Here is a 25,590-nt window from a genome sequence, read left to right on the forward strand (position 1 = left end):
TTTTTTCAAGCGGAGTGATTGGGGGCGATAACGCGATTGCTAGGCATGGGATTCACGGTATATATTGGCTGTTTAACATGGATATACCAGCTGCTCAACTCATGCTGGGGGAGAATACCATATACTTGACACAAGCACAGAGTAGTAGCCCTTTCCAAGGTATCATGTATGATTACATTCGTTTGGAATGCCCCATTAATACTAGAGTTTAGAACAATTTTAGCATTTCGTAAGTCGTTGATTTCAAATTTTTGGGGGGCAATGCCTTGTTAAAGATTGCAGCAAAAACCTTTGACTTCAAAATTTCATCTAAAATTTCATTTGCGATAAGTTAGAGTTGAATGCTTAGTTGGAGTATTTCAAGATTTGGGAGTCAAAAATCTCCGATATACATACTTAAAAATATTTTATTAACAAAATAATTGATAAAAACAGTTAATTAGTGTAAAGAATTAATGCAACTAAATAATTTTAACAACACATTCAATATAGGAATATAAATGAATTGTAATAAAAAATGGGGTTAATTGCATAATTTGCATTTACTATCCATGTGAAATCCCGAAATTGTTAAAAATTTCCATGAAAAAATGATCTATTATCTCCCATTTTTTCAGATCTTGAACGTGCGCATCATTTTCCATATGTGTTTTCAGTTATATATGTGTTCATGATTTGAAAACACGCGGAGCTAATAGTGGTTTCAGCAATCTAGATATTTCAAAGACATATTGTATGTAATTAATTAAACCAATAAATAATTATAAATAGAATTTAATTATCATAAAATAACAAATTTATTTAATAATTTAAATATATTAATTCTAATTGCATTTATTTCCAGTATAATTAATATTAATTAATATCAAATTAAAATTTAGTTTATACTGTTAAATTTATAAAAATGTATTAATTAAATAAATCATAAGAATTAATGTAAAAAAAATTAAAAAAATGGTATTATGAGAATATTCTTTTTAGATTATGATTTTAAGTAGTAGATAGATTGAAGATGAATATGGTATTTGGTGCAAAAATTGCATTACTTTGACGTAAAGGTTGCTCTAAAATTGAGTTATGGGTTGAAGATGATATAAGAAATCATATTCCTTGTTCCCAATTTCCCACAAGGAAATGACCCCAAATAGAGTTGTGCCAAGGAAATGAATTAGATAAATAGTTTATTAGGATTTTAATAGTCTATACTGCTTCGGATGATCTTGATCAACTCACTGTTTAGACTTGTAGCACCATCTACTGTATCTATCAAAAGTAAATTAAAAGAAAAGGAAAAAGTAAACTATGCACTTATTTCTGTCTTTGAACTTTGAACTTTTCAATAATGTCTTCTGTATATTACATGGATTAAGTCGACCCTTGTACACGCATGCCTCAAAATTTTTTTTTTTTAAAAAAAGAAATTCAACTTTGGTTAAGCCAATATCTAAATCATTTATTCAAAGAACAAAACCGTGTTTTAGTTCTACAAATAAATGTCACAAAGCCTTGGAGAGCTGCTTCTGAGGCCTGGGCATGTTGTATAGGATAAGTCCCACCACAAGAATCATAGAGCCCAAGTGGAAAAGGGGGCTTAAGCTTTCAACTTGAGGAAGGTATGGCAATGGTAGGGAAAGAGCATATATAGCAATTGGCACTGCAACACAAGGGAAAAACCACCAAAAAAAAAAAAAGAGAAAAAAATCAGCACATCGTAAACGTACTAATGCCAAACGACCAGCATGTGTATGTAATTTTTGTTTTAAAAGATAGAGTGAAAAAAATGAATTCCCAGTTGTGTGAAGAGCGAACCTGATGCCCTGACAGCGAGAGAAGCAACGATAGCATCGGAGAATTTAAGAAGATTGAGCACTGATATGTTGAAAAGAACACTGGAGATTATGAAAAGCAGAGGTAGCATTGGAGCTCCTGCACACCCTGGACACAAGAAATGAACAAAGTCATTATGCTTCTTCACTACACTAAACAAAAACGCCTTAATCCTCAAGTTTTGGTTCTTGTTGAGAAGACAGTAATTGCTCAAGTAGGCTTGCAGGTTCTAAATTCTATCCCGAAGAAATTTTATGGTTAAGCTGTTTGATATGTATCCAGCAGACTATAGAAGTATGTAGAGGAACTTTATACGAGATAGATCTTACCTGGCGTATTCCCTCCGATATTCAAGAAACAAGCAGCGCCACTTTTGAAGTACATAGGCAGCTGAGATAAGGTTATGCCCTTCAAGTTCGACAGAATTGGCAGACAGAGGAGTACAAACATAGCCTACAAGTTCAAAACAATAACCAAGTATTAACACCAGGAAGTATGATCAAATGTTGATTTTTCCTGAGGATATCAACTCACAAATTCTTCTACCTGAATCAGCTTAAAAATAAAAAACGAAGATCTTAAAAATGGTTCCGAAAAATAAAAAAGGTATGGATTGCAATAACTTCAATTATCTGAAAATATATAATTTAGTTCTGGAGGATCGTTACTTGTTTAGCAGAGGATGCCAAATATTTTCAGCAAGCTTGCTAAAATGCAAAAAATTTAAGTCCCTTGTAAAATATACCATCTTACTTCTAGTACTGGTAGAAGACATTAAAAAGTACATTGAAAAACTTGGAGAGTAACTCGCCATTACCTGAACTGCAGATCCAAAGCAATTTACAACAAAGACATCAAGCAATTTTCCCTGCAGTGATGGTGTGATTTATAAGATAACAACGCTTTCAATATCCTTACATAAGATAAGAATAGAATAGAAAAAATAGAATGAAAAATAACAGTAGTATTAGTATCGACGCACAATACTTTGATGATATTTCTAGATATTGCCGAAGTTTTTTAGTTACCTTAAGACGGGTGGCAGCATCAATGAACACATATTCCTGCACATTCCCACATTTGGAATTGTTAGTGTGCAGTTGTAGAAGGTTTAAATGTAGTCAAGTACAACTAATCACATCACCTTAACGATGGATGCACCTGCTTGGAAGGCACTAGACAATACCATTAGCGCCGGCCACAAAATTCCCATTCCGGCAAGCATTGTACCATTGCTTGATCCACTGTGGCCCGAAAGTATGTTAATGTTAGCGATGAGACGAAGATGCATGCAGTGGCGGAGCCACACTTATCTTCACCCGGGATTTAGCCCGGGTGGGATATTTTTTTTCTTTAATTTTATATATATTAAATTCGAAAATTTTTGGAATAATTTGATATTAGCCCAGGTAATTAAATTTAGAATATTGAATGATTCAAGAGCTAAAAATTCTAGCCCGGGTAGATTGAAATTCCTGGCTCCGCAATTGGATGCATGTGCAAAAATAAGATTATGCATCAACTGATTATCGAAGGACCGGGATTACTTTTTACCTCAAAGTAAGACAAGAAACCAGTAACTAGCTTTGTGATCATCAGCTCTATGATCATCTTTTTATTGAATGAATACTATGCGGAGATGCTAAGACCGCCTAGAGTATGTTTAGATAGGAAAAATACAAGGGCAGAAGCACTTTTGGAATGGAAACAAAACAGCTTCTTTTTTTTGGCTAAAAATAGGGAGTTTGGATTAAACCTAACAAAGAAGTTCTTCAAAAAACCAGAAGCTAGGAGTTAGAAACTCTGGTTTTGGAGCTTCCTTTTCGGCTTATCTTGTAGAAAAAGTTGTTTTCGCCAAACTGCTTCTGCTTTTCAAACTTTAAAAACTCGTCTTAATGAAATACCTTTAAGCTAAGTGATTTTCTTATGTGCATAATGAGATTTAGGTCGCTAGTGATCATCAACATTTTTTTAATCGCATCATTCACCATGACTAATGCACATCAAAGAATGTTTCAACATTTTGAAATACAAATAAATAAAAATCGTAAGCTCACAAAATCGAAGAAGGAAATGATTACAATTTTCTTGAAAGAAAAGTAAGACCTTGTAAGGGCGACTATGACTCCCGCAGCTACGAGAATGCACCCGGCAATTTGGTTCAAGGGATAGGTCCTCTTCAAGAGAATTCTGGAAAAAACCAGCTGCCATATCAAGAATGTCTGCAAGAAACATGCACAACAAATAGAGAAGAGTTCAACTGGTGAAAAGAAAATAAATATTACCGAATGAAAAACATTCCAAGTTCCACAATATGTCTTCGTGCAACTGTCGAAAATAAATAACTAGAAAAAAAAAAAAATTGGAGCAAAACTTTCTTAAAGAAATGCTTGCCTGGTATAATAAAGGTATCACTGGTCCGGGGAGCATTGCTGCAAGGAAAATGTAAATATTTTCAATGAAAATGAACAAAAGACCATCAATGTTGATCTGCTGTACTGTTTCTCGAATGTTTTCGATATGTTCTCAGTATTTCTAACAAAACGTTCTGAAGTTGAATTTGAGAAAGTTCGGGTAAATGTTTGATTACATTTTTTGACGAAGATATTTTCTGTTGTAGATATCATATCATGATCGAAAGTATTAGATATTTAAAAATTTTCAATCAGCAAGTATATTACAAAATAATCTAATAAGTGAATTATTTCGGGATTGTTAAGTTATATGGAGAGATAGTATCAACAATGTGTCGGATAGAGCTGTTAAAACAAGCTAGCCCGTAACCCACTGCTTCAGGCGGGGGGTGACTGACTGACTGGCCCGTTTTGACAGCTCTAAATTGATGAGTACCTCCAGCATACATTCCAGAAACGAGTGACACGGATTCAAGAAAGCCCATGGCTATAAAGGGTGTCTTTGGAATGCTCAGCATCTCATCAGTAACTAAGCCACCTTTATATCTCAGGTACAGCAAAGGAAAGTAAACAGCCACGAACCTGTGTATCCATCATCAAGTCAGCTTTCTCCATAAAATCAAATCACCACGCAGAAACCGAAATCAAATTTTATACGATTTTTTTATTAAAAAAAATGAAGAAGAAATATTTCCGCTTCAAAACATACTACACAATCCGGTTCATTTCAACCTACCTATACAGGCATTACCCTCATAATAGATCTAAGGGTCCTCATTTATCAATACACGCAGGGACCACTAAAAAATAATGGATCCCACATTTATTGATAAATGTCCACCGTTAGATCTACCTCAAGGCAGTGCCTGTATAGGTAGGATCTAACTTACCACATAATCCACCGGCCCTCACAAGAAGATTTCCAGATGCAGTCCCTCTCTCTTAGATCGTCGGATAATTTTATTAAACATATTAATAAACTAAAATGGTTTCACAAATATACGTTATTACATGATCCATATTTTCAATGAAAAGTAATATGTTCACCTAAAAAATAATATTTTCCATGAATGATGTTGGATTATGTAAGATAATTTAATAGAACTTTCTGTTAAGTATATTATATGGCCCCACAAACTTTCTTTTTTCCAAACTTTCTATCTACATGTATTAAAACATTAAAAGTATAGTGGATAAATATAAAATAGGTATCAAGATTCATTAAACTTACACTATTACAAATGTGATTTCTCATTTTTAAGATTCAATTTCTATGTTTTAAAAAGAGTTTCTTGTCTGTCAAAATAGAAAAAATCGACTACACAAACACTGTTAAAAAAAAAAACACATGGATGTAAAATAATCAACTTTGATTCCTTAAAATAAAAACACAGAAACTCACACCAAAGTGTTGATCTGAGCCAGAAACAGGGGATACTCCTTCATGGGCACCAGCGCAAGCTTGTGAAGCACTCGATTCACCACAGCCAGCATCAGAGTGATAGCCGACCAGACGATCACCCCCGCCCTCTTATCGCTAGCCGACGATGCTTCGTCTCCACCGGAATTGCGTTTCGGAACCGCCCTGCATACCCAGCTGACACTGGGTTTTCCATTCCCCAAGTGTAGAATACTAAATCGTTTGCCAGGGGCAATCGAGAGCTTAACGACATCGGTTTTCAGATGGGTTTCCCTGAAATCAACTCCATAGACGGAACAAATGTCGCGGGAAAAGGGAAGAGGAAGGGACTTGGGGGCGGGGCGGGGGATTAAGTTCAATCTCAACATGGTTTGATTGAATTGGAGAAACTGAGAAATGGAGATGTCAAGTATTTTTGAACATGTAGGATTCGATTTCTTGAGTCAAACGGCTATACTATGCTATTTAGTATATTATAGTGAGAAGTATAATATGGCGGGCGGACGGCAGGTGTGGGAAATGCCCTCCAAATTTGAATCATATTATAATATACATATTTATATTCTATAATATTGTCCTTATCTTGATATGACTATTGACTAACATCAATTTGCAATAATAACCTTTATTATTAGTTTTGTTGCAATTAGTTATTTCAATTAAAAAAAAAATTATTATTTTTTAAAATTAAAAAAGTCGTCTAAATATTTAGAAATAAATTATAATTTTTAAAATAATAATAATAAATAACTCTGACATTTTTCATATATTATATACATAACGGGTGTGCTAATTCTGCTAGTATGTGTATATATAGACACTCATGAAAACGACGTGTCAATTTCAAAAATAGGTCTATTTTAAAATTCAATTGAGGTCAAAGCCTTCGCAAAAATCTCTGGGTCAGGCCTTCTTTTAATTAATGTAATTTATTAATATAAATATTAGTTAGTTTAGGGATTGTGGACCATTTGGGAAGGGAAAAAACAAAAGAAAAATGAAGAAAAGTGATCCTCCTCCATTTACCACTCATAACCAACGGCTTTCTCCATATTTTTTCCTTCTCAATCTCCGATTCATTCTCAACATTTTCATTTTCTTCTCTCAAAATAAATATAAATTTGAATCAAATTTATGAAGTTTCATATCATTCGCATTCTTGTGTAATAAGTTTTTTTCGCATGTAATAGGTTTTTTTCATTCGTAAAAGTTGATTGGAAGATTAATACTAAATGTACTAAATGTTTTACTACTAGCTCTTTCATACATCTAAAATATCAATATATCTAGTAGATCTTTTGTTCTCCCATTTGTTTGAAATCTAAGCACATGCATGGAAGATATATTGTATCATTCTCTTTGTTTCGTAAATCACTCTTCAGTACCACGAATGCATTCGTATGCAAGGTTTTAAAATTAAAAAATCATAGGACAATTATTTGTCATGTTAATTCTTGTATTCCATTCATCGTCTTTGGAAGAGATGTGTTCAAACTGGGTTTTTTTTTTGGGGATTGGTTTTTTTTTTGGGGATTGATTTATATACCTATTTTCGAGACCATGTAATTAACCTAAGAAATTTTTCATTACTCTCACCCCGAAATTTCACTTTTCGGGGTTCAAATTCATTTTATATTTTCTCATAATGCTAAATAGTTGAAAACGAATAGTTGAGGCTCGTGTTGGACACGATTTTCTTGAGAAGATTATGCCCTGCTCTAGGTGCTTCGGAATTTGACACTCTTCTCCCAAGATACAACTCTTATCTTATGATTACAGCACAATAAATGACAATCTTCTCAAACAAAAAATGATTTAAATTCTCTTATTTGGTTTAAGGAAGATAATGACAATATGAATGCAGATATGAGAAAATTAAAGTCTCAAAAAGTTTTTCGAACAACATTTTGATCTTCAATTTAATGTTCGAAATCTGTAAGGACATGTTGTTTCACCATACATTACGTCTCTTGATCTAAAAAACTGATCATAACCACCAAAAGAAGTAATTTAGATGAAATGACATCAGAAAACTCGAAAAAGAAATGCACTTTTTCGTGAATAGTGCTACAGCGCCTGGGCGCCACTTTTCGGGCACCTAAGCACCTCCCGCATGCCTGGGAAAATTCCTAGGCAATAGTGCAGGCATAGGGGTGCCTAAACACAGGCGCCCCCGAGCCATCACTGGTGCCTAGTCGCCATCTACACGCCTGGGCATTAGCCCAGGCCGTAGCAAGGGTGCCTCATTTTTTTTTTTTTTTTTTTGCTGTTCTTTTCCTTTCCGGGCTTCTCTTTGCATTCATTATGCACAAAAAATTTTAACAATCCCCCAAATGAATGAAATTATTGCATTAATTCACATGCTGTCAAAAGAGAGTTTACACGGAAAGTTATTGCATCAAGAGAGGTAGCTTATAACTTTGAACCTTCTTTAGTAGAATACTATCAGAATTATTAGGCCACGAAGTAAACATGATGTCTTGAACTTTTTGGAGGTTTGTGTAAAACCAGATGAAATTACTTGCTCAACAACTTCACATCATTTCTAATTGGTTTATCCGTTTGTGTCCGTTTTGGCCATGGAACACATCTTGGCTTCATTAGTGTTTCTTCGAGACAGTCCGTTCTCGCACTTACATAGGTGGTCTACTTGTAAGAGTATCCTACCATACTCTTCCTTTTTCGAGCAAGGAACCATTGAAAGTTCAAAACGTAATCTCACTACATAGGTAGGATTTAACACTCTTCGTCCTAGGAATGGGTTGGAAGAAATTCTTGAGTGTTTCGTCAAATTTTCATAATTTATTTGTCCCATTGAACCAAGATCTTGGTATCTTCAATTCACAAGGTTGGACTTTCACTATGAAAACTTTATTTGTAGGTTTTAACCCCATCTCTCTTGAAAAACTATACATTTGATCTCTATTAAGTGCTTTTGTAAGTGGATCTGCCAAGTTATCATATGATTTGACATAATCAATAGTGATAACTCCATTAGAGATCAACTGTGAGATCCCGAATTTCAGTTGAGGACTATATTCAAAATTAGTTGCTGAAATTCAGTTGAGCTCAAAATTCAGCCGAGATTAAATCCAGTTGAGCTAGTTCAGCAGATATAATTAAGTCGAGCTACCACTGCTGCTCTAGATTTATAGAGCTATTATTAACTTGGTACTCAGTTGTCTTGATTCCAATATGGAAGATATTAGTTACTATTGTTAGAGTAGGTGCCCATAAGGTCAACTGTTGGCAGGGCATTATTGACTTTATGTACAAACAATTTTTATTTAATACAATTTATCTTTTGTATATGGAAATCTTTATCTCTATACCCATGCAAGCTGCATTGATAAAGACTTTGAATATACTATAGTGCATGAAAGATGAGATATCATTGGATGATAGTCATGAAACACATCTGAAAGAGTGGGTGCCCGGTGAGCCAACTTGTGGCTAAGGGCTTTGATGACTCTTTGTATAAACAATCTTTTGTTTAATATTATTTACACTTTTATTAATGGCAATGACTTTATCTTTCTCCATATTGTTATATTGTGATATACTATTGTTGTTTTGATAAAGACCTTGAATATACTATAGTGTATGTAAGATGTGGTAGAACATGGGGATGTCTATCATGAAACACATCTTATAGTCACTGTATATTCTAAACTGTTCCTAGTCGATTGAGCCGTCCGATAATAAGGATAAGGATCGCTCGAGTTTGAGACTAGCATTTGCGATGCAGAGTACCACGTTTCATTGGTAGGGAACATAGAGATGTTCGAAGCATGCAAATGGATATTCATATGATGAATGATCGAACTACCCTATCCGGACTTTCCAAGTGGTTATCACTTATCGAGTGGATAAAGTCCGCGATTTTGGTTGTACACCATTAGTCCTTACTACTTGAAACATCATTGAGACTCTATATGCTAGTACTGTGCTTTGACTCATTTACCGACTCTATTGGGGTCATCAGGTGTCGGGATTGGGTACAGTTACAACACATATAGGAGTCGATGCATTGTTTTCAAGGATTCACCACATACTTGCGAGTGTGGATATCCTATGCGATCTGAGGAGATATTAGTGTGACGAATCTCTGGCCAGAGTACATGATGTGATTTAAGAAATGGTTTCTTAGTAGCACATGCGATGTCACTATTTGATCTTCAAGATGTATTGCATAGTTATCGAATCTCGAGCGACTCTCGATATACCAATGGTTGTTGATTCGATCGGGATATATGGATGAAGGGACCGTACTGTACGCTAACCAAAATCTATTGGTTCTTGTAGGCACTATCAGTGATACCTAGGGAATCATGGGGCGATGTTGCTAGACGCTCTTACCATGATTCGATGGGCAAGTCGGAAATTGTTGTTCCGAGTCACAAGGAGTTGTGAGCCCATGGCTAGCTGTATCCCTGAACCATTGAGGGTCACACAGTGTAATGGATTTTTAATCCCCGTTGAGATAGTTAAATTTAAAGAGTTAAATTTAATGAACAAAGAAGTTGGACTTCTTAATTATGAGTAGAGGAGTAAGATTTCCTAAAATGACATAGGGATGGGCATTTTTGGAAATCACTGAATTCGAATTCAGAAAAATTTATCTTGACTTTAAAAGGTGCAGAAATGGTTTCTGTGCACATTGGTGAAATCGGTTTATCAATCGGAGTCACGATGAATTTTATATTAATTTTTGAACATGCGGGCTTTGCTTGTCGGGCTTGAACTTATGACTAATGGGCCCTAAGCTGTTAGTGGCATACATTATAAATAAGTTATTGCAGTACAGAAATTACACACAACAGGTCACAAAATATTTTTAAAACCCTAGCTGCGTTTTTAATAAGTGGCCGCGCCCTTCCCTCCCTCTGCTCAAAAAATCCAGCCTGTGAATTTTGAATTGCAGTCTGGTTTAACGGATCAAATTCGTTAATCTCTTCGTAGAAACTTCTGATAGATTTTCTAGTGCAATCTATCAGAGGGATTAAATATCCGTTCGTGGACCTGATTGAAGAACAGTTCGTCCATCAGTTCCAGGGATATACAACAAGAGCAGAGAAATCTGTTGGTGTCCAAAATCTCGATTCGAGATTAAAGGTAAAAATTTTATAATCGTTATTTAATTTTTACACACACAATTTAATCGTAAAAGTTTTGATACCCAATATGGAATCGTTCCATATAAAATTTTTAAACTTCCGCTGCACCGGGTATCAATCCTGATTGATCTGATCGCCGAGTTTTCCAACAGTGGTATCAAAGTCAGGTTGCTCAGATCAAGCGATTAAATTAATCAATTGTACAAAATTTTTTAAGCCTCGGTTTTTGAAACAAAATAAATATTTAAAAATAAAATTTATTTTTTTTTTCAGGCAAAAACCCGGGCAGCGATTGGATCGCTGCCCGGGGCAGGGGCAGCGATCGTCGCTGCCCTGCGCAACGCTGGGCGCTGCACAGGGCGGCGCACGGCGCTGCCCATGGGCAGCGATCGTCGCTGCCCTAGGGGCAGCCGGGCTGCCCGGCCCGAGCCCTATGGGGCGCGGGCAGCCCGGGAATGTCCCGGGCGGCCCGCGGGAAAAATTATTTTTTAATTTTTTAAATTAAATTTTAATATGTTAAAATTCTATTTTTGGTCCGATCGAAAATTGTTTTTGATTGGTCCACGAGGCGTCGGATCGAATTGTTCGAGTCCGAAAATTTTAAAATTGATTTTTGGATAAATTTGAATTTTTGGAAAATTTAAATATTTTATCCGTTAAATTGAATTTTGAAATTAATTATTTTTGGTACAATTGATGATAAGATATGATCTTATGGATATATTGAGTAAAATATGATTTTATGTATAAAATTGGATTTTATAGATAAAATATGATTTTATTTGATAAAAAGATAAAATATGATTTTGTATGTAAAATAAGATTTTATGTATGAAATATGATTTTATCTTTTTAAATTTAAATTGCCATTGCATGTTATCCAATAAATTAATTTTGAATTAAATGTTATTGGATAAGGATGATCGATTGCCATGACCAATTTTGTAGGTGTATGTTAGGAATTTACATTTGTTTTTATTGTTGTTGGATTTATTAATGGGCCTGGTTTATGGCCCAATATGAATGTCATATGTAATAAAAGTGGGCTTGGTTTATGGCCCGTTCCCACCCCTTAAAATGTATCCCTTACTTGTCATTGTTATTTATTGTAAATACATTAGATTTAGTGGGAGATCAAGATTTGAAGATGGAGGTGGGCCCAGCAGACAATAAAGACAGAAGAAATGTAAATTGGAAGCTCAATGTAATAGGATTGCATTGCATACTGCATATTACCTAGGATTGGACTAAGACTCGTGATTGGCAACCACGGGTCGATTAGAAATGAAATCGATCATCCTATATAATATGTGATATTATAGTTGTATGCATGTTTTAGACAAAATTGTGTGAATCCGACAAGCATACAAAATTTTAAAAATGATGAGACAAATTTTCATAATTAAAAATATCTCATTTTAAATATGATTTAAAATTAATATCAAGATAAATAAAGGAAATTTAAATTTGTTTAAATGTTCCTACCTTCCATCAACGATCAATGTATGAGATGCTACCCGCGGATACGGTCCGGCTCATATTATTGGGGGGCCCGTTCGTCGGAAAGCTGTACATTGGATCGACACATGTTGTAAGTTGGGTGGAACTCCCATGGGATCGGCTCATATTATTGGGGGATCCACATGGCGACCGTCCATCACAACTTAATATTGATGGGTCATCTTGACATGTCACAATAAACGGCGTCATATTATTGGGCCCTTATTGGACATGAGGTAAAAACATGGAGGTTGCTTTGGAAGCAATTGGGCTCTACCTTTTGAAATTATGGTTGGCTGATATTATTCGGGACCATAGATTGTCAATTGGACTCCATGTTCTCACTAAGGAAAACAGTTTCCCGTTTTCACTAGAGGGTAGTGAAATCGTTAAAATAGTGGGAGTGAGATTCATAAAATAAATATCGCCTATTTTATGTCTTAGTAAATTGCTTAAACAATCACTGATATTTGTCTGTTTCTTTTCAGTATTTCATAAGATGAATTCGCGTAATCCACTTTTCTCGATCCTCGAACAAAATAAGTTGACTGGCGCAAACTATACGGAATGGTTCCGTAAGTTGAAGATTGTCTTGACTTCGGAGAAGATGCTCTACATGTTAGAAAAATCTCCTCCGAAGGAAGCACCAGCTGACGTAAGTCCGGAAGAGTTAGCCAAACTTGATACATGGTGGGACCATGATATCAAGACCAAATGCTATATGCAAGCCTCGATGTCTGATGAACTCCAGAGGCGATTTGAGGACACCGTGAATGCTGCTGACATTCACGTTCAACTCAAGGAACTTTTTGGGGCTCAATCGAGGGCTGAAAGGTTCTCTACTGTAAAGGAGCTAATGACGTGTCGCATGCGTGAAGGGACTTCGGTCCGTGATCATGGGGTACGAGTGATTTGGCTCATACAGAAGTTGGTAACCCTTGATTTGGTGTTGGAGCATGAACTCAACGTGGACTTACTACTTCTGTCTCTTCCTTCTTCATTTGACGGATTTGTGGTGAATTTCAATATGAAAAAGATAGAGGCCTCCCTTGAAGAGATGGTCAATATGCTTGTGACATATGAATCCACATTAAAGAAGGATAAACCGGCTTTCTTGGTGGGCTCCTCTTCTTCTGCTAAGAAGGGGCCAAGTACAAAGGGCAAGAAACGTTCTGCCCCACCCAAGAAAATCGAACCCGAGAAGAAGTACAAGACAAAGGCTTCAAACATGGAAAAATCCAAGGATGTTTGCCATTACTGCAAGAAGCCCGGTCATTGGAAGCGTAACTGCAAGGAATATCTAGAGCAGTTGCGAACTGCGAAGGGTATGTTCTATATTGAAATAAATGTTTCACTTAATACTACTTCTTGGGTATTGGATACCGGATGTGGATCTCACATTTGCAATGATTTGCAGGTGATGACAAGAAGTTGCAGGCTTAGAATGGGTGAGACCCAGCTGAGGCTCGGAAATAGTTCCAGAGTTGAAGCTAAAGCCGTAGGAGATGTTTATTTAATTTTGCAGAACGGTTTTAAGTTACTTTTAAGAGATGTTTTATTTGTTCCGGATTTGATTAAAAACATTATTTCTGTTTCTATGCTTGATAGAGATGGTTATTCTTGCAATTTTGTGAATGGAATTTGCAATATTTACAAGAATGAATGTTTGATTGGAAATGGACAACTTGAAAACGATTTATACAACTTAAAACTAAAAGACGTTCCAATAAATTATGTTGATAAACCGGCAACAACAAACAAAAGGAAAATCGATAGCCAAAACCCGGCAAACCTTTGGCACGCTAGGCTAGGTCATATTTCCTCAAGGAGGATGAACAAGCTAGTGGGAGAGGGCATGTTTGATATGTCTGATATTAACTCTCTACCTACTTGTGAATCCTGCCTAAAAGGAAAAATGACTAAATCTCCTTTTAAGGGGAAACCTGAGCGTAGTCAAAATCTGTTGGATTTGATCCATATAGATGTTTGTGGTCCATTTAGAGTTGGTACTCAATATGGCCACACCTACTTCATTACCTTTACTGATGATTATTCGAGGTATGGGTATTTATATTTAATGAAATATAAGTCTGAAGCATTTGAAAAGTTCAAAGAATTCAAGGCTGAAGTAGAAAACAAGTTAGGTAAAAGTATTAAAGCACTTCGATCGGATCGAGGTGGAGAATACTTAAGTACCGAGTTTTTGGACTATCTAAAAGATAATGGGATTCTCTCTCAGTGGACTCCTCCTATGACACCACAGCTTAATGGTGTATCGGAGCGTCGTAATCGAACTTTGTTGGACATGGTTCGGTCCATGATGAGCTTCACTGAGCTTCCACCTTCGTTTTGGGGCTATGCGCTTGAAACGGCGGTATTGTTGTTGAACAACGTCCATACTAAAGCAGTGGACAAAACACCATACGAGTTATGGAATGGCAAAGCTCCTAAGTATTCGTACTTGAGGATTTGGGGATGTCCTGCTTACGTGAAGCGGACAGTGGGAGATAAGTTGGATAGTCGATCCAGCTTATGTTATTTTGTAGGGTATCCGAAGAATTCAATCGGATATTATTTCTATTATCCTGCTGAAACAAAGGTGTTTGTTTCAAGGAATGCCACCTTCTTGGAGAAGGAGTTCTTATTGGATAAGAAAGGCGAGATGATGGAACTCGAAGAAATTCGAGAAGAACCCGAAATACAAAATAACGATCCTATACCTCAGGAACCATTGATAGACACGCCTGTACCTAGAAGATCCGAGAGGACTTCTAGACCTCCTATTCGATATGGTCTTCTTCTTGAAGGGGATCAAGATGAACCCGATGTTGGATGTGATCCAAGAAACTTCAAGGAAGCAATTTCTGATGCGGATTCAAATTTATGGCTTGAAGCTATGCAGTCGGAAATAGATTCGATGCATAAAAACCAAGTCTGGTCTTTAGTAGATCCTCCCGATGGAATTGTTCCAATAGGATGTAAATGGATCTACAAGAGAAAGCTTGGGCCTGATGGTAAGGTATTGACCTACAAGGCACGATTGGTGGCGAAAGGTTATACTCAAAGACAAGGAGTTGACTATGATGAAACCTTTTCACCAGTTGCAATGTTCAAGTCCATAAGAATCCTTATTGCCATAGCTGCTTGGTATGACTATGAGATATGGCAAATGGATGTGAAGACTGCTTTTCTTAATGGAGACATTAAGGAAGAAATCTATATGAAGCAGCCTGAGGGGTACACATCCATGGGAAGCGAGCATAAGGTATGCAAGCTTCAGAGATCAATTTATGGTCTAAAACAAGCATCAAGAAGTTGGAACCAGAAATTTGATGAAACAATAAAAGATTTTGGTTTCATCAAGAATCCGGAGGAACCATGCGTGTACAAGAAAGTAGTTAAGGATGCTGTGACATTCTTAGTACTTTATGTTGATGACATCTTACTCATTGAGAATGACGTAGGGATGTTGCAGTCAACAAAGATATGGTTATCAGGTAGATTCTCGATGAAGGATTTGGGTGAGGCATCCTATATTCTAGGGATACAGATCTATAGAGATAGATCTAAGAGAATGATAGGACTAACTCAGTCAACCTACATCGACACCATATTGAAACGGTTTTCAATGGATGGGTCCAAGAGAGGACATCTACCCATGTGTCATGGAGTTTCTCTATCCAAGTCTATGTGTCCCAAAACTGATGAAGAGATAGAGAAAATGACACATGTACCATATGCGTCAGCCATAGGTAGTATCATGTATGGGATGATATCTATCAGACCGGATGTAGCATTTGCTCTGAGTGTCACGAGCAGATATCAAGCTAATCCCGGTCAAATGCATTGGAAAGCCGTGAAGGACATTCTTAAGTACTTGCGAAGGACTAAGAATATGTTCATGGTATATGGAGGAAGAGAACTAAAATTGGAAGGCTATACCGACTCTAGCTTCCAAAGTGACGTGGATGACTCGAAGTCAACCTCTGGATTTGTGTTCATGCTCAATGGCGGTGCTGTCTCTTGGAAGAGTTCCAAGCAGGACACCACAGCGGATTCCACCACTGAAGCAAAATACATTGCAGCATCAGCTGCTGCTAAAGAGGCCGTTTGGATGAGGAATTTCGTCCAAGAGTTGGGCGTCATTCCTGAAGTTGTTGGTCCAGTCCCGGTGTACTGTGACAACACGGGTGCCGTTGCTCAGGCAAAGGAACCAAGGTCTCATCAAAGATCCAAACACGTACTGATGAAATACCACATCATCCGGGAGATTGTGGAAAGAGGAGACATCACTGTCGAAAGAGTGGCCTCTGCAGACAATATCGCTGATCCACTTACTAAGCCCTTGCCAGGACCATTATTTGACAAACATCGCGAAGCAATGGGTCTATGTAGTATGACTAGTTGGCTTTAGGGCAAGTGGGAGATTGAAAGAGTGGGTGCCCGGTGAGCCAACTTGTGGCTAAGGGCTTTGATGACTCTTTGTATAAACAATCTTTTGTTTAATATTATTTACACTTTTATTAATGGCAATGACTTTATCTTTCTCCATATTGTTATATTGTGATATACTATTGTTGTTTTGATAAAGACCTTGAATATACTATAGTGTATGTAAGATGTGGTAGAACATGGGGATGTCTATCATGAAACACATCTTATAGTCACTGTATATTCTAAATTGTTCCTAGTCGATTGAGCCGTCCGATAATAAGGATAAGGATCGCTCGAGTTTGAGACTAGCATTTGCGATGCAGAGTACCACGTTTCATTGGTAGGGAACATAGAGATGTTCGAAGCATGCAAATGGATATTCATATGATGAATGATCGAACTACCCTATCCGGACTTTCCAAGTGGTTATCACTTATCGAGTGGATAAAGTCCGCGGTTTTGGTTGTACACCATTAGTCCTTACTACTTGAAACATCATTGAGACTCTATATGCTAGTACTGTGCTTTGACTCGTTTATCGACTCTATTGGGGTCATCAGGTGTCGGGATTGGGTACAGTTACAACACATATAGGAGTCGATGCATTGTTGTCAAGGATTCACCACATACTTGCGAGTGTGGATATCCTATGCGATCTGAGGAGATATTAGTGTGACGAATCTCTGGCCAGAGTACATGATGTGATTTAAGAAATGGTTTCTTAGTAGCACATGCGATGTCACTATTTGATCTTCAAGATGTATTGCATAGTTATCGAATCTCGAGCGACTCTCGATATACCAATGGTTGTTGATTCGATCGGGATATATGGATGAAGGGACCGTACTGTACGCTAACCAAAATCTATTGGTTCTTGTAGGCACTATCAGTGATACCTAGGGAATCATGGGGCGATGTTGCTAGACGCTCTTACCATGATTCGATGGGCAAGTCAGAAATTGTTATTCCGAGTCACAAGGAGTTGTGAGCCCATGGCTAGCTGTATCCCTGAACCATTGAGGGTCACACAGTGTAATGGATTTTTAATCCCCGTTGAGATAGTTAAATTTAAAGAGTTAAATTTAATGAACAAAGAAGTTGGACTTCTTAATTATGAGTAGAGGAGTAAGATTTCCTAAAATGACATAGGGATGGGCATTTTTGGAAATCACTGAATTCGGATTTAGAAAAATTTATCTTGACTTTAAAAGGTGCAGAAATGGTTTCTGTGCACATTGGTGAAATTGGTTTATCAATCGGAGTCACGATGAATTTTATATTAATTTCTGAACATGCGAGCCTTGCTTGTCGGGCTTGAACTTATGACTAATGGGCCCTAAGCTGTTAGTGGCCTACATTATAAATAAGTTATTGCAGTACAGAAATTACACACAACAGGTCACAAAATATTTTTAAAACCCTAGCTGCGTTTTTAATAAGTGGCCGCGCCCCTCCCTCCCTCTGCTCGAAAAATCCAGCCTGTGAATTTTGAATTGCAGTCTGGTTTAACGGATCAAATTCGTTAATCTCTTCGTAGAAACTTCTGATAGATTTTCTAGTGCAATCTATCAGAGGGATTAAATATCCGTTTGTGGACCTGATTGAAGAACAGTTCGTCCATCAGTTCCAGGGATTTACAACAAGAGCAGAGAAATCTGTTGGTGTCCAAAATCTCGATTCGAGATTAAAGGTAAAAATTTTATAATCGTTATTTAATTTTTACACACACAATTTAATCGTAAAAGTTTTGATACCCAATATGGAATCGTTCCATATAAAATTTTTAAACTTCCGCTGCACCGGGTATCAATCCTGATTGATCTGATCGCCGAGTTTTCCAACAGCATCTTTATTCCACTATATATTCTAAACATAGTTCATAGTCGATTAAGCCGCCCAAAAGAAGGATAAGGGTCGCTTGAGATTGAGACTATTATCTGTGATGTGGAGTACCATGTTTGATTGGTAATGGACATAGGATGTCCGAAGCATACAGGTGCTGACACATAGGATGTGTTCATTGAACAACCCTCGTAGGACTTTCCAAGTGGTTATCAGTTTTTGAGTGGATGAAGTCCTGATTATGGTTGTACACCATTAGTCCTTATGACCCGGAACAACACTAGACTCTGTGTACTAATGCTGCACTTTGATCAGTTTACTGGCTCCAGAAGAGCATTACAGTGGCATGGTTGGGTGTAGCTATGAAATACATGGGAGTCAGTGGTTGTATTCGGAGATTCACCGCACATTTATGAAATGTGGATATCCTATATGATCTGAGGAAATGATAGTGTATTTAGTCTCTGGCCAGAGAATGATATATGTTTTAGGGAAATGGTTTCTCTAGTTACATATACAATATCACTATGCATTATCCAAGATGATATAATATAGTTATCGAATCATAGGCAACTCTCGATATACCAATGGTTGCCGATTCGATCGGGATATATGAAATGAAGGGACTGTACTGTACGTTAACCATAATCGACTGGTTTTTGCAGGCACTATCAGTGATACCTAGGGAATCATGGGGCGGTGCTACTTGACGCTCTTACCATGATTCGATGGGTCAAATCAGAAATGAGTTCTGACATTTTATGATCAAGGGGTTGATACATAAAATGGGGCTAAAAGGGTAAGCCCATATAAAGAAATCTTTCCTGAATCACAAAGAGTTGTGAACCCACAGCTAGTTGTATCCCTGAACCATTGAGGGTTACATAAGTACTGGTTTTTCTGTTTCCGTTGAGATAATGAATTCAAAGAGTTGAATTTATGATAAAAAAAATTTTACTTGATCGATAGATAAACTTATAAATTGTTTATAAGAGCTTAAAAAAATTTTGAGAGCAAAATTAATTAAAAGGGTTTAATTAATTTTTTCGAGTTGGACTTTGATTTAAGGACTCACACAATATATATAAATGCATATATATATATGATATATATATGGATATATATAATATATATTTATGATTGTGGGACCTTATGTTTATAATATATATATATATATTATATTATTATAATTTTAAAAAAAAATTAATTAAATGAGTTGTCAGCCGACAACACATTTAATTTGCCTCAATCAATTGAGAATTGATTGAGGCGATAAAAGATAGCAGAAGCTATCAGAAGAAATAATGAAAAAAAGAAAATTTTCTTCTCAGCTTAAAGTTTTCCTCTCGGCCAGTCTTCTTCGTTATATCTTTCTCAACGAAAAATTTCTTCTTCTTCTTAAATGCGTTTTAGAAGAGGAACCGGAAATCCAGTCGTGGACCTGATTTGAAGAAAGAAAGAAAAATCCAGTTGATTGTTCGTAGGGATATACTACAAGAGCAATTTTCGATTTTTCGAAATAGTTAGAGTCCAGTGAATTTGTTCATCGAAGGTATAACTTCATAAACTCTCTACAAAGGTTATTTAAACCATACGAGTGTCCAAGCATATTTTGAATGTCAAAATATAATTTTTTAAACTTCCGCTGCGTCTTGGGCACGAGAGTTCCGGTATCACAAAAACTACAACATTAAATATAAATATATACTAGTTCGCATAATGGCTTAATTGCAAATACAAACATAAAATGGTCGGAGGAACTCAAAATCTTGACAAGGATCACGAATATAATTAACGTAATTCACACAAAATATTTACCAGATAAAGTTTTGTATCAAGACATTGAGCCAGAAAATTTTATTATCGATGTGAGATTTACATTGAATATAAATTATATTAATAATCAATTCCTTTTAACAAATTGACAATATTTTTTCCTCAGGGAGACGATGTAATAATATGTGATTTGGCAGCCATGTGCTAAAAGGGTAGTCCATTCATAATCAAAACAAAACCATAAAAAGATGGTAGGTATTTTATGTGGATTGAATTTTTTTTTCCCAACAAAAAAATCTAAGATATTTACTTTGATTTTCTATCTAATTTTATTTTCAAAAGTAGAAGAGGCTCGTAGATCTACATACCAAAAAGGGGATATTTTTATTTAGGTAAACTGATGGGTGCATTTTTTGACAACCATATTGCTTGAACACCCAATCAACGGTGAAACAAGTGGTGTAACGGACTAAACCAGTGGATAAGTTTTGCGTCCTCATATTTTATCATCTGGTTGTGGGAAACGGATGCCAGAGAGATTATTAACATGGTACTCAGTTTTCTTGATTCCAATATGGAAGATAGACCCACTTTGGAAAGGAGATTACAAACTATCAAACAAGGAACTATCAGTTAGAAATGTTTGTAGGTGAAAAATCAAACCTTCAAATCTATGAAACAACGACCGTGAGCACAAATATTGACAATTTTCTTCCCCCAAGTCAACGAAGATCTACAGCATTTCCCAATTCGACACTGATCTACAACATTACGGCCGATGGATTACTTGTTTGGGGTTGAGGAGAAGGTTGGGGAGAATCACTAAGAACGAGAGAAAGTACCCGATGACTATTTTCAACTTTCTGTTTTTGTTTTTGAACTATGAGTAAAGGATAGTGTTGGGTTTTAAATGATATTAGGGAATTTTCGTAAATTGGGCTGAAATAGGAAGTTGGAAAAAAGGATAGAAATTTATCAAAGACCTCAAACTTATTTTCTTTTACCAATGGACTGAGCGAAAATTAGAGTTTACGTTAGGGTATTTATAGGAAATTTCCCCATAAAAAAATGATGATTACTATTTTCATTCTTATAATATTTTATGCCCTCATGAGTAGTATTTGAAATTTTTATCTCCCAATTCTTTGTGCGATTTGCCCATTTTAAATCTAAGTATTTATTTATTTTTTTAGATTTTCCACGGATGTAGATGAAATTTAGTTTTCTTTTTAATCTTGCACTTTATGATTATCTGAGTTATTACGGTGGCTTCACTTTGATTAAGTTTTGTGGTGTCCCTGTTGCTGTATTTTTCATTGTCTTTTTAGAGATACTAGATTTATGTAAAACACTGATAGGTGAATTTTTCAAGAGATTCAAATATGTTTTAAATTCTGAATGTCAAAATATTGGTCAGTTTTCGGTTTAAATCTGTTGTTTTTCACCCAACAATAACTATCGGTTGCCGGATGAAACTTGGATAGTTGAAACTTATGCCCTACACCGACCCATCTCACCCCATAGAAAACCCACGTTTGTTAACTTCCCATTTCGCTTGGTAACCCGACCTCCCTCACCTCCCACAGGTTCCTATCCTCGAGAGAACCCATTGTATGAGGTAAATTTTCATTTAAATTGAAATATTTATGTTCATATATTATATTTTCTGTTTTCTTCCAAATTATATCAGAATATTAACTTATAAACATAGTAATTATTATTAGTTATGATTATTTTTCTTATAACAGAACAAAAAACTTTATTTTGAGTGATTCCAACAATGAAAAATTGCATCACGTCTTAAAGCATACGCAAAAAACAGCGACATCAATTTTTTGATTATTAAATACTAACCTGATGTTGATTTAATGTAAAAATAAATAAATTACCAAGTAATTATATTTTTATTTTTACGCAATTCAATTCATTTAAATTTTACTATTGGACTCGGATTGGATGCACTGTTAAAATTAAATTCAATCGTAGTTTAATTACTTTTTCTTAGTTAGTGCGACTTTAATTATAAATGTATACTAGTTCTCATAATGGCTTAATTGCAGATACAAACATAAAATGGTCGAAGGAACTCAACATCTTGAAAAGGATCACAAATATAATTAACGTAATTCACACAAAATATTTACCAGATAAAGTTTGTGTATCAAGACATTGAGCCATAAAATTTTATTCTCGATGTGGGTTTACATTGAATATAAATTTTATTAATGATCAATTCCTTGTAACACATTGACACTAAATTTTTCTCAGGGAGGCGATGTAATAATATGTGATTGGAAGCCATGTGCAAAGAGTGTAGTCCATTCATCATCAAAACGAAACCTTACAAAGATGGTAGGTATTTTTATATGTTGATTGAATTTTTTTTTCCTACAAAAAAATTTAAGATATTTAATTTGATTTTCTTTCTAATTTTATTTTTAGAGGTAGAAGAGGCTCGTAGATATGCATACCAAAAAAGGGACATTTTTTAATTAGGTAAACTGATTGTTGCATTTTTTACAACCATATTGCTTGAAAGCCCAATCACCGGAGAAACAAGTGGTGTCACAGATTGAACTAGTGGATAAGTTTCTGTGTCCCCATATTTTATCATTCGGTTGTCAAGAATCGAATGTCAGAGAGATTTTTAACTTGGTACTCTGTTTTCTTTATTTCAATATGGAAGATAGACCCACTGTGGCAAATATTACAAGCTATCAAACAATGAGCTATCAATTAGAAATGTTTGTGGCTGAAAAATAAAACCTTCAAATCTTTGAAACAATGACCGTGAGCACAAATACTGACAATTTTCTTCCCCCCAAGTCAACGAAGATCTAAAACATTTCCCCACTCCACCCTGATCTACAACATTACGGCCGATGGATTACTCGCTTGGGGTTGAGGGAGAAGTTTGGGGAGAATGAAGAAGAACGAGAGAAAGTACCTGATGACCATTTTCAACGTTCTATTTTTGTTTTTGAAATATGTGTAAAGGGTAGTTTTAGGTTTTAAATGAAATTATGGAATTTTCGTAAATTGGGCTGAAATAGAAAGTTGAAAAAAGGATAGAAATTTATCAAAGAGCTCAAACTTATATTCCTTTTATACATGGTCTGAGAGAAAATTTGAGTTTTCATTTTGGGATTTATAGGAAATTTCCCCATAAAAAATGATGATTACTATTTTCTTTCTTATTATATTTTATTTCCTGATTAGTACTATTTGAAGTTTTTACCTCCCCATTCCTTGTGCGATTTGCGCATTTTAAATATAAGTATTTTATTTATTTTTTTAGGTTTTTCATGGATGCAGATATAAGTAAGTTTTTTTTTTAATCTTGAACTTTATGATTTTCCGAGTTATTACGGTGGCTTCACTTTGATTAAGTTTTATGGTGTCCTTGATATTGTATTTTTCATTGTCTTTTTAGAAATACTAGATTTATGTGAAACACTGATAGATAAATTTTTCAAGAGATTCAAATATTTTTTAAATTCTGAATGTCAAAATATTGGTGAGCATTCAGTCTATATATGTTGTTTTTCACCCAACAATGACTATGGGTTGCCGGATGGAATTTTGATAGTTAAAACTTTTGCCCTATGCCGACCTATCTCACCGCCGTGGAAAACCCACGCTTGTTAACTTCCCATTTCGCTTGGTAACCAGACCTCCATCACCTCCCACCGGCTGCTCTTCGCGAGAGAATCCATTGTATGAGGTAATTTTTATTTAAATTGAAATATTTATGTTCATATATTATATTTTAAGTTTTCTTCCATATTATATCGGAAGTTTAATTTATAAACATAGTCATTACTTTTAGTTATGATTATTTTTTCTTGTTACAGAACAAAAAATATTATTTGGAGTGATTCCAACAATGAAAAATTGCATCACGTCTTAAGGCATACACAAAAAACAACAACATCAATTGTTTGATGATTAAATATTACCATGACGGTGATTTATTGTAAAAAAAAATTACAAAGTATTTATATTTTTATATTTACGCTCAACTCATTTAAATTTTACTATTGGGCTTGGATGGATGCACTGCTAACATTAAATTCGATCGTAGTTTAATTATTTTTTTATTTAATGCAACATTAAATATATATATATATATATATATATATATATATATATATATATATATATATACTAATTCACATAATGACTTAATTGCAGATACAAACATAAAATGGTCGGAGGAACTCAACATGTTGACAAGGATCATGAATATAATTAACGTAATTCACACAAAATATTTATCAGATAAAGTTGTGTATCAAGACATTGAGCCAGAATAATTTATTCTCAACGAATATAAATTATATTAATGATCAATTCCTTGTAACACATTTACAATAAATTTTTCTTAGGGAGACAATGTAATAATATGTGATTTGGCAGCCATGTGCTAAAAGAGTAGTCCATTCATCATCAAAACGAAACCATACAAAGATGATAGTTAATTTATGTGGATTGAATTTTTTTTTCCTACAAAAAAACCTAAGATATTTAATTTGATTTTCTTTCTAATTTAATTTTCAGAGGTAGAAGATGCTCATAGATCTACATACCGAAAAGGGGACATTTTTAATTAGGTAAACTGATAGTTGCATTTTTGACAACCATATTGTTTGAACACCCAATCACCGGTGAAACAAGTGCTGTAACGGACTGAACCAGTGGATAAGATTTTGCGTCCCCATATTTTATCTTTCGGTTGTCGGGAAATGGATGTCTGAGAGATTATTAACTTGGTACTCAGTTTTCTTGATTCCAATATGGGTGGAAAAGAGATTACAAGCTATTAAACAAGGAGCTATCAGGAAGAAATGTTTGTAGCTGATAAATCAAACCTTCAAATCTATGAAATAATGACCGTGAGCAAAAATATTTAAAATTTTCTTCCCCACCCCCCAACCAAATTCAACGAAAATCTCTAACATTTCCCAACTCGACATAGATCTATAACATTACGAACGATGGATTACTCGTTTGGGTTGATGGAGAAGGTTGGGTAGAATCAAGAAGAACGAGAGAAAGTACCCGATGACCATTTTCAACTTTTTGTTTTTGTTTTGGAAACATGAGTAAAGGGTAGTGTTGGATTTTTAATGAAATTAGGGACATTCTCGTAAATTGGGATGAAATAGAAAGTTGGAGAAAAGGATAGAGATTTATCAAAGAGCTCAAACTTATTTTCTCTTACACATGGACTGTGGGAAAATTTGAGTTTACATTTGGG

The 25,590-nt window shown here is 35.4% G+C and overlaps 1 protein-coding gene across 1 annotated transcript; it reads right to left on the minus strand.

Moving 5' to 3' along the window:
* Positions 1–1,308: 1,308 nt before the first annotated feature.
* On the minus strand, positions 1,309–6,158 carry LOC140882236 (protein CLT2, chloroplastic-like). The gene is made up of 10 exons (XM_073288103.1): positions 5,644–6,158; positions 4,678–4,823; positions 4,222–4,259; positions 3,934–4,049; positions 2,972–3,071; positions 2,856–2,891; positions 2,645–2,695; positions 2,157–2,280; positions 1,810–1,935; positions 1,309–1,654 (listed from the first exon to the last, which is right to left on the minus strand). The coding sequence occupies exons 1-10, from the start codon at positions 6,027–6,029 to the stop codon at positions 1,497–1,499; spliced, it is 1,281 nt and encodes a 426-aa protein (XP_073144204.1). The 5' UTR covers positions 6,030–6,158; the 3' UTR covers positions 1,309–1,496.
* Between the last annotated feature and the right edge of the window lie 19,432 nt (positions 6,159–25,590).

This window comes from Henckelia pumila, chromosome 2, assembly GCF_033568475.1.
Source record: "Henckelia pumila isolate YLH828 chromosome 2, ASM3356847v2, whole genome shotgun sequence".
In the NCBI taxonomy this organism is placed as follows: Eukaryota; Viridiplantae; Streptophyta; class Magnoliopsida; order Lamiales; family Gesneriaceae; genus Henckelia; species Henckelia pumila.